This window comes from Euprymna scolopes, chromosome 12, assembly GCF_053919585.1.
Source record: "Euprymna scolopes isolate OS-2025 chromosome 12, ASM5391958v1, whole genome shotgun sequence".
Classification (NCBI taxonomy): domain Eukaryota; kingdom Metazoa; phylum Mollusca; class Cephalopoda; order Sepiida; family Sepiolidae; genus Euprymna; species Euprymna scolopes.
In genome coordinates this window covers 135179145-135190411 of record NC_136493.1, presented here as the reverse complement: position 1 = coordinate 135190411, position 11267 = coordinate 135179145, and the positions used below count along the sequence as shown (strand labels likewise).

Genomic DNA, 11267 nt, shown 5'->3' with positions numbered 1-11267 from the left:
GTACCGGTCAAAAGTTGTTCGATTCAATCAGTGCTACAGCAAACTGCAATTTATACTCCCCACTTTTGATTTCAACAGAGTTTGCCAATTTTTAATCTCCTTTTGAAATCTTTAAAAAATTCCTCAATGATCATGAATTGTCACTCCTGATGGACAACACTAAAGATAATTATTTGAAAGATTTCTTGCACATCTAGTCAGTTTTTAAATAAGTCTATTCATCCAAAGAGATTCTGTAGTTTTTACATAATAAAAAAAAAAAAATCAGTAAAAACAGATATTGTAAGAAACAAAAAATGTAACTGCGAAAGAACTATTCATTACTAATTCCTGTAAGCTATTCTTTAATTTGCACTTTTTTCTTATCGTTTAGATAATAAAGCTTAGCAGATGCATGTCTGTAAATAAATTATCATTATCAACATATTTGATCTAACATCTGTTTTACATGCTGGCATGTATTGTGCTAGTTTTAAAAAGATTTTCCTACTGTTTTTTCTTTATTGTTTTTTTTTATATTGATTTTGTTTTTGTTTTACTTTCTTTTCAATTAAAAAAAATTTATTTTAATTTCAGACAATCCTGCACCTGATATTGAGAATATATTCTTTGATCTTGAAGTAGAAATGGAAAGTATGTGCCGTGATTTAGTGGTTACTTCACCCGAAGCAGAACGACGTAAGAATTTCCTAAATTTAATCTTTTTTTTTTTTTTCTTTTTTTTTTTTGCCTCCCCGATTTATTGGAGAGAGACCTATGTTTTCAGTGGCATCCGTCCGTGTGTCCGTTATTCCGGATGATTGCCAGATAACCGTCCATTAGTTTTTCCTGAAATTTTGCCACAAATTGTATTTCATTAAATAGATGTGCACAGTAAAAAATGTTTTTTGTGAAAATTCCCGTTGCGTCCCCAGGGGCTCAAGAGACCAAAAATGCTCCCAAAATGGCCAAAAATGACACGTTTTGCCCCATAACATTTCATCCATCCATCAGATTTTTCTGAAACTCGGCCAAAATCTGAACCCCATCGTTCTTAATATAAATCCAGTATGGGTGACCTTGGTAAAATTCTGGTTTGCATCCCCTGGGACTTTTAGTGCTAAAAACGTCCCTTTACGTGGCTCTCTTTTCATATTTATCAACAAAAACTTGATATGTCTGACTATATAGTGGTTTTTCATGGTGGTCAACTCGAATATACATGGGTTAAGGCCTAAAACTGCACCGTTATCCATTTACACTGTGATTCGGCGTCCCCAGGGGCTCAAGAGGTAAAAAATGGCCAAAATGACACTTTTTGCCCCATAGCGTTTGATCCATCCATTAGATTTTCCTGAAACTTGACCAAAATGTGGAGGCCATTGTTCTTAATATAAATTCAGTATGAGTGACCCTGGCAAAATTCTGGTCCGCATTTCTCTGGGACTTTTAGGGTTAAAAAACATGCTTTTTTGAAGCTCTTTTTTCATATTACTCAAAAACTTGATATGTATGTCTATATAGTGGTTTTCCATGGTGCTGAATTCAAATATGCATGTCTTAAGGCATAAAGCTGCACGGTTTGTCCATTTTCATTGGGATTCGGCGTTCCCAGGAGTTGAAAGAGGTCACAAATGGCCCAAAATTGCAAAAAATGACACTTTTTGCCCCATAACTTTTGCCCCATTCATTAAATTTTTCTGAAACGTTGGCGAAAATGTAAAGGCAACGTTGGCTCTTTATACTTCTCATATTCATCATTTCTTCACTATTTTTTGTGGCGTCATATCACATGCAGCACCAGAGGAGGACCACGCACGCATGCCTTGTTTTAAATGTTATTATTAGTGAGAATAAGATTTTAAAATTTATCAATAACTGTTATCGTTCACGCAAGATTTCGAACTTTGGAGATTGTACCAGCCCACTGTGGACAGGTGAGTTCACTTTTCTTTTAACTTGAGCTATTTTGCTTTTGTTGTCGAGGATTGTGTTTTATGCATTTCATTTGATGCAAAGTTTGAGGTTTTTATTATCTGTCTTACGGCAGGTTAATCTAGTGAAAATTGTAGTGAGTTTAAAAAAAACTTACTTCAGAAACGCCCACATGACTATGCATTTTGTAAAGTCCAGTTACTTAACAATAAAAAAAAACAAAATAGCGACGCACAGCTGATTTTATGCTCAACAGTTGTTCAAAAATGTGAATTCTCACTGTTTGTATGCAAATTGGATAATCTTAGCTGTGTAAAAGCAAACTGTTTGAAAAACAACTCCATTAAGACATGATGGATTATTTACATGAGTCAACACAGATACAGTATAATCACATAGACACACCGGTTGTCATCAGATCAACGAGCCTGGCCAGTACCAGATGGGTGACCATTTGGGACTTTCAGGTGCTGTATGTGCTCTCCGCTTATCTTGGCATTGTTTCCAGTTGTCCTGGACTTCTCCTTGCCACTGGACTCAAGTAGTGTTGATACAGGAGAGGTGTGGTTGGCGATTGTGCAACCCTTGCCTCACAATTACACGCGCAGTTGCCTCTACAGGCGGTATCCTTTGTCTTTCGAGACTGAATGGAGGCACCGAATACCAAACAACACAGAAGGCTAAAGGAGACGAAGAAGAAAACTACAGTTGTTCATTGCTGAAGAAAATTACACCATCCGTTTCAGATTATTTCATACCTATTGTAAAGGATTTATTGAATAACAAAAACGGTTACTTAACTCCTAGCTGAGAGTGGTGAGTTAATATCTTCCTCATTGGTATTCTAGTATTAGTGACTAAGATCAATCCAACTCGATTTGAACTCTACTTTACTGGTTCCATAGTCAGAAATTGTATCCATTACACCTTTAAAAACATCTTTTTATTTAGAAGACAAAAGCAGTGTCTTATAAAAGAGTAAGATAGTATTTTTGATACAGGTTGGAACGATAAGATTGTCACCTAGAAAAGACATGATTCCATTTCCGTTTGATGAAAACCAGTTTTCTTCTTTGTTGCAGACCATCTACTACTTAGCCAGTTGTGTATAAATCCCAAGAGCAATAGAAGCCTTCATGCCTGAAAGTTACATAATGTTCAACAAGGGAGATTGGCGATGTGCTGCTGTACAATTCGTGCTCTCTACTGATCCAAGTTATGATAACATGACAATAGCACTATTGCTGGCACGTTCAAAATGTAAATCTGGACGGTTCAATGTTTGAGGGCACAGCTGAATGAAATTTCTAGCCATGGTTATGGTCTTTGGTGTGGTTTTGAGTGAGGGCCACATCATGCCACCTCACATTTTCAAAGTTGGCTTGAAAGTCAACACCAAAGTATACCTGAATGTGGTGATCCCCTGGTGTAATCAAGTGGCCACTAGCAAATCCTGAGTGTGGCAGCAGGACTCTGTGCCAGCACACAAGTCCAAAGAGACCCAGACTTGGTTTCAGGAGTGCTTGACTTTGTACTCTTCTCTCACTGCCCTCACCTCCTCTCTCGACCTCGACCCACTGGACTACTTCGTTTGGTCATATGTCGAGAACATCACCAACATGACCCCTCCCGGCACCAAAGCCAGCCTGATTGCCACAATCCGCCGATGCTTGTGAAAAAGGCATGCTCCTAGTTCCGGACCCATATTGAAGTCGTGATTGAGGCCGAAGGCAGCTACATTGGATAGATGTCAGTTCTACTACATAATCAAGTTACCTGAATTGATTTTTTTCAATAAGTTTTAAAATGAAGTTGTAGTGTTTTTTTTTTTTTGTTTTTTTTTTTGGGGGGGGGGCAGATTTATTGTTCCACCCTGTAGATATTACATTGTGTCAGGACAGAATAGGAGTTCCTGAACGCCCCCCCCCCCCCTCCAACCATCAAATTTAAATTGGATGATAGGATTGATATAAAAAAATAAACATCCATTTGATTTTTACTTTGTCCTTATAATCTGGTAATCTGCATCACCATCTCAAATATCTGTTTACCTGATTTAAAATTAATTTTCTAGAAATAAGTTTTGTCATTTTCTTGTAAAATTGGTCAAATTAATTTTCTTCCCATTTTGTTTCTTATTGCAATCTGAATAAATTGCACAGGAGATAAATTAATTTTTTCAATAAATTTTTAGTTATATTGTGTAGTAGGAGTCCTGGCATTTATAATACAGAGAAGAGGTCATCTAGTGCACGATAGCTCCCATGATAAGTATGGTCAAGAAGGGTGTGGGGTGAAATGTCAAACTAATGTGTAAGATAAAATGTTTTTATTTTGTGAAATTAAATACTTTTTTTTTTTTTTTTGTGGTGGTGGTGGGGAGTTAAAGACTAAAAAAAAAATTGTTTTGGATTTGTTTTAAAAACAACAGAGGTATTGTTAAATGTTTTTTTTTTAACTCCTGATGGGGGGTAGGAGACCAATGATTTCGACGATCGTTTTTATAACCACAAGTCATGGTGAGCAATCAGTGAAAAGCTTCTAAAGTTACTATAAAAATTGTTGAATTTTGGATTCAATCAGTTCGTTGCCATCTTTGTTACTTGCAATTACAATCAGGATCCTCTACACTGCTTATTCACCGCCATCTCTGTTCAACATAATGTCTCCACACTTAAAAAAAAAAAAAAAAGTAGTTAAAAAAAATATGTATAACATAAATGAGCAGACTTAAAAAAATTATACAAAACATTGTTAGAAACCCACCCAATATATGTTACCGTGAAAAATATTGGGTGAGTTTCTAACAATGTTTTGTATAATTGTTTTTTATTTTTAAGTCCTTTTCAAAACTTTAAATATTTAGATGTCAATTTGTAGCCATTTTCCTTGTTCTTACATAATGCTTGACACTATCTGTTTTTCGAACTGAATAAACGTTTTAAAGTGAGTAAAGCCACTAATTCTTTTCCAGATAAGTAGAGCAGTCACTTATCTTCCCTTTGATAACATTTATTTTTAATATATTTGTTTTTGGAACACTTTTCCGTACCTTTGTGGATTGTAAAACAAACCCAATGTTTTTATTTTAGGAAATTAAATACTTTCTTTGTGGGGGGGGGGTAGCTTATAGTTAAGGACTCAAAATTGCTAAACGAAAATTCCATGAGCAAAGTTTCTTTCTTAGAACTGCCTGTCTCTGGGACACAATACTATGCTGATGCTTTCCAGCTAACTATAACATGATCGCTTTCAAGTCTAATGTAAATAAGTTCCTGTTGAGCGATCCACTTAAATAATTAAACCCTCTCCAAGTTCCACCATTACTGATTATGACAGTTTTGTCTCCTTGGCCCAACACTCATTAATCCTTATATTTGAGTAGCCGTGGGGCCTTGATAAGCAGTGATCCTCTAATAATAAAAAGAAAAGTGGCCTGTCACTATAGTTATGATTTAGCAGCGTTTAAATGTTGCTTGTGTCTTGAATCATAATTTAATTAGCTTGCTGCAGTGAAGGATTTCTTTTAGCAGTGTTTTGATGTCATCTGCCATCTTGAATCACTAAGAGTTTGGCCATTACGATATACTGATCCGTACAAAGAAGTGTGAAACATAGCCATTTGATAAATATGATTACAACATTAACTTTACATGATAACTTTCTTAAATTATTTTTACATTAATTTTGTAGTATAAAAATATTATGGTTGCTTGTATTTTCTTTTTTTTTTTTTAATAATAAAACAACCTAAAATTCAACATTTATATCTTAAATACCTTTTAGAAAGTAACACAGAAATTATCTCATTAAAAAGTCTAATTTTATCAACAGAAATAACAATCTAATAAAAAAAATATTAAATGGACTTTGTTAGTTTTTTTTTTTACTTGTCCAAAATTCTCTTTATGTTAAAAAACAAAAATAATGTGTATGATGCACATACCTGTAACAAAATATCATATTCCAAAAATCATATAAATTGATCAAGTGGTTTTATTTTCAAATAAGAAAATCAAATTTTATGAGCATCTGAGAAGTGACTGTCTTGCTCACCATTTTGAAAAATATATCAAGAAACAAAGGCAGATAACTCAACAGTAATTTGTACTTACTAAAGTTACATTTTAATGCCTACAAATTCCCATTAATTGCTTAAAAATGATTTTCTTTATAAAAATAAAACCACTTGATCAATTTACATGAGTTTTGGAATATGATATTTTTGTTTCATTATGGATACGTACATCACACAGATTTTTATTTTTCAATATAGGGGGAATTCTGGGACAAGAACTTTTTTTCTTAACGAAAAGAGCTTTTGGAATACGTTTCCATTTCTAGGTTTCAGTTGTGCTATGAGAAATGGGCTTTTAGTATAAAACACATGTTCACACTTCATACATGATTCATTTTATGTGTCTTTGTGGGGGAGGAGGAATAAAGAATGGTTAATACATTGTTTTCATTTATTCAATTTTTTCACATTTTTCTTATTTCTCATTGCAGAATATTTGCGAGACTTGAGTGAAGTTTTATTATATTTACTTTTACCAAAGGAAGATTTTCACAATAAGTCCTTTAGATATATTGTTAGGGTGAGTATTTCTTAATGCAGTCTTATGTATCCTGAAGATGACAATTTGTTAGAGAAGAGACCTTTTCAAGATTTTTTTTTTTCTTTTTTTTTTGTTAGATGGATAACAAAATCCACCCACGAAATAATGTTCTAGTATATTGTACCCAATAAGAAACATTTTAAAGCATTGATTGATCTGCTCAGTGTTATCTGCACCTGATTTGAACTAACAGGAAAATTCAATGGAGATGCTTACAACCTCAGATTAGAGGAACTATTCACTTTATAGTTAATCTCAGAGTTGTGAAATTGCTGAATAAATCATTTTCTATTGTTGATATTCGTAGAATCATTTTCATCCATTTTGTTTCTTCATATTTGTATCTTACTACTCACAAAGTATTACACAGCACTCTTTAAAAATATTCACTTCCTATGAATAAAACTAAATAAATGTACAGTTTAAATTATTGATTGAATGGACTTGGCGACCACTGTATTTTTACTGGACTGGGCGACCATTGTATTTTTACTGGATTCTTGTTATTTTATATAACCAATTTTTAATGTAAATAAAAATTAATAACACTTCTTTTCACTGACACCGTAATTCATATCAACTCTTAATGTGTGTTCTCTCAAATGCCAGACACTTGACTTGTTCTCCTTAATTCGTCTTTAACACAGATAATTCTTTCATATGCAAATCAATGCCTTTACATATTTAAACCTCACAATTATTCTAAATTTGTCTATTTAACCAATTTTCTCTTGAATTCAATTGTTTTGTTTCTCTTTTAACAGGAAGTATTAGTCAATGAAATATTTATACCAACAGTGGATCTATTGTCTGACCCTGATTATATTAATCAGACGATGTCATGGTTGGTTAGTATTTTATTTCGTTTTATTTTGTCAAGTAAATTCTGTAAAGTAATTTGTGATAAAGTAACAAAGATTGTGAAATATGAAACAACAAAGTGTCATTTTTTTTTCTTTCGATTTTATTGTAAAATATTACCTTTATGATTTAATATATATATATATGTGCTCGGGTATCCGCTTTGTGGGTACTCAAGCGTACAGAAAAGTCCCGACCTTAACCTTTGACCTTGACTATGAAAATAGTGTGCACCATCCTTAAGTCAGAGACCATCATCATGTCAGATTTGGTCATGATCAGTCCAGTCTTTGTAGGCTGTAAGATATATATAATATATGCTTTTGACCTTTACCTTGGAAAATGGTGTGCATCATCCTTAGGTGTGGGAACCATCATCATGCCAGGATTAGTCATGATTAGTCCACTGATGTGCTTCTTAGGAGAGTTGTACACACACACACAAACACTACTATATATATATATATATATATATATATATATAGTGAAAGATGACAAAAGCTGTATTCCAAAATTAATGATGTCAAGCATCTTACAATTTATTCCTTCATGAATTTTGGAATATAGTTTTTTGTCATTCATTCACTATATTGCTCTGTAATTGCATTGAGCTTCTTAAATAGGGATTGGTATATATTATAAGAAAATATATTTCTACATGTGATTGAATATTTTAATTTTGATATATTTCTATATTTGATTGAATATTTTGATAAGAACATTATCATCACTGGTTCATGTTTGATCCCTTTCAGCACTAATTTAGCATTTATCTTATGATCCATAAATATCTATTAGTTTCATTATTGGGATGAAATTGTGTTTACACATAAGAATTGATGGTATCTTTTTCTACCTACAAGGTGTAGTCTTAGAAAATGAAGCCTTCGGGTTGCTTTTGCCTGCAATTGGAGCCATTTATATTTTTTATGCTTATAAACTCATATATTTCTTAAAATCTAAATTTATCAGTAGTTTTTTAAACAACTGCGGTTGGATGATATGATTATTAAGGATAATAGTATCAGGGGAATAGTCAAATTGTTGACTTTCGCTAAAATGGAGACCATATTCTTTTTAGTAGGTTAATTAAAAAAGCTACTACAAATAGAGAAAAACATACAATTATAACTTTTTATGCATAAAGAGTAAAAAGATTGATTTACTTTAGAGTATGAATATATATTTTTTTTTAAATTTCGATATTTGTCATGTTCATGTCTTATTTTTAACACAAAAAAGGAAGAGGCCATTTTATTTCATACCCTGAAACAGATTTAAGCTTCTCCTGATAGGTTTCCAAATTTCCTGATGAAATTCCTCATTGAGGTACGGTAACTAACTTTTGAAAGAATGAGTGAAGGTAGGGGGGATCAAAAGTTATGAAAAATGGCCATTTAACAATATTAACATTTTTATCACTTTATTTGCTTAAAACTCTTCAAATCTATCATTTAGATTATTATTTATTTATACATGTTAACTGATATTCATTTACGAACCGAATAGTTAACGAACTGAATAGTGATATTTTGATAACTCAAAGTGCGTTGTTTTTTAAAATGACTATTTTAGTAGAACTACTTTGAAATCTTTGCTTATCCAAAGCGTTTTGTGATTGGTGGGTATTGCTTCCATTAAAAGAATTGCTTTTCTTTTGTTAATCTTTATAAATTTGTTTTCTTTATCTTAAATATAAACAAATATTTATTTTGGAAACTTGTGTAATATGCAAAAGAGCAAAAGGATGGTGCTTGTTAAGCTTTAGTCAACAAATCAATTTTTTAAATATGTCGTTTTAAGCAAAAACAATATTACATACTTAATTGTCATGTTTAAAATAGTAATATATCCAAAAATTACGAAAATTCATCCAGTAGGACAACTGCTATTTTGTTTTTAGTAAAAAGCTATAGACAACAAATATTGCAGTCATGACACAAATAATTTAAAATAGTCTTTTCAGAGTTATGTCCCCCTGCGTTTAGACTCCTACCGTCTACTTTATAATGTTTAAGTAAAATTCAATTTTCCGCAAAAATTACTTTTAACTAGAAATATTTCTACTCAATGATTTTTCTTTTGTAATTTTTGGATATATTACTATATTCAGCATTACAGTTAAGTATGTAATATTGTTTCTGCTTAAAACAACATATTTAAAAAAAAAAAAAAAATCAATCTGTCGACTGTATCTTAACAAACACCAAAAGGGCTTCCAGGATATTTTATGGTGTGCACATACATACACACACTCATGCATACACTGTGTACCACTTCTGTGATATTACTGGATACCAAGTGTTTTTTCTGATTTTTGGTATTTTCTTTATTACAGTGTAAAGAACCGACTTTTAATAATGACACATTCATGACTGTGATAAAGACGACAGATTCTATTGAAGAATTAGATGCAGTCAAAGAAATGGTTAATCGGGACATTGCCAGATGGAGAACCAAAGATACAGGCGGCTCTGACGGTAAAATTTTGCATTTATGACTATCTATTTTTTTTTATTTATTTATTTATTTGTTTTTTTTTTTTTTACTGTGTTTCTTTACACCTCTCTTCAGGTGTTGTGATTATATTTAAATGCTTATTAGTGCTTATGCATTATAAGTGGATATCTAAAAAAAAATGCATTTTAAGTAAAAAACACTATTACATAATCACTGTCATGTCAAAATTGGTAAAAATTCCAAAAATTATGAAACCTAACTGAGTAGATAAATAATTACAAGAAAAAAAAAAATTATCAAATGTAGTTTTAGAAGTTTCGTCTATTGCAACCAATTTCGCATGACAAACTGAGTTATCTCCCTTGTTTCCACTTCACTTTTTCTCTAATTAGAAAATTGCAAGTCCATAACTTTTTTTTTTCTAAAAAAAAAATTATCAAATGTAGTTTTAGAAGTTTCGTCTATTGCAGCCAATTTCGCATGACAAACTGAGTTATCTCCCTTGTTTCCACTTCACTTTTTCTCTAATTAGAAAATTGCAAGTCCATAACTTTTTTTTTTCTAAAAAAAAAATTATCAAATGTAGTTTTAGAAGTTTCGTCTATTGCAGCCAATTTCGCATGACAAACTGAGTTATCTCCCTTGTTTCCACTTCACTTTTTCTCTAATTAGAAAATTGCAAGTCCATAACTTTCTTTTTTTCTAAAAAAAAAAATATATAGTTCTAGTAGATCTTCTACTCTATCATTTTTGTAATTTCTGGAAATTTGGCTAATTTTTATATGAAGCATAAGTGTTTTAAATTAAAATGCATTATTTGGATTTTTTTTTTTTTTTTAAGGAATTAGCTTATAATGCACAAGCACCCAATTGTGTAAATTAAAAAATACATTTTAATGATTTTTTTTCTTGTAACTATTTTTTGACTTGAACTTTTTAAGGGTTTTGGAAGCTTGGGAGGAATGAGGGTTTTATCAGAGGTCCTCCCCTTCCACCACTTTGCTCCTGATCACCAATACTATGACACTGAAACTTAGTATGCATATAGAGCATCCATAGACCAACAATTTTGTATGAAGAAATATATAACACATATTGTGTGCTATTTTTTGATCTTGAAGTGATTTTGTTTTTTTAAGCTTAATATATTAAATGGATTCATTAATTAATATATTAAATGGATTCATTAATTAATATATTAAATGGATTCATTAATTAATGTATTAAATGGATTCATGCTTTATCTATACGGCATAATCATGTGGACACACCAGTTCCCGCTGGATCACCGAAGTTAAGCAACGTTAAACCTGGTCAGTACTAAATGGGTGACCATTTGGGACTTCCAGGTGCTGTATATGCTCTCCGCTTATCTCGGCATTGTTTCCAGTCATCCTGAGCTTCTCCTTGCCA

General features: G+C 32.0%; 1 protein-coding gene across 16 annotated transcripts in view; it reads left to right on the top strand.

Moving 5' to 3' along the window:
* The window catches only part of LOC145291500 (sorting nexin-13-like), a 289540-nt gene that overhangs the window by 148192 nt on the left and 130081 nt on the right, over positions 1 to 11267 (top strand). For all 16 annotated transcript variants that reach the window (XM_080137419.1, XM_080137418.1, XM_080137420.1 and 13 more), the window contains 4 exons: positions 577 to 678; positions 6424 to 6512; positions 7298 to 7381; positions 9733 to 9874. In XM_080137419.1, the coding sequence (XP_079993545.1) occupies positions 577 to 678; positions 6424 to 6512; positions 7298 to 7381; positions 9733 to 9874 (417 nt within the window). The remainder of the gene's footprint in view (positions 1 to 576; positions 679 to 6423; positions 6513 to 7297; positions 7382 to 9732; positions 9875 to 11267) is intronic.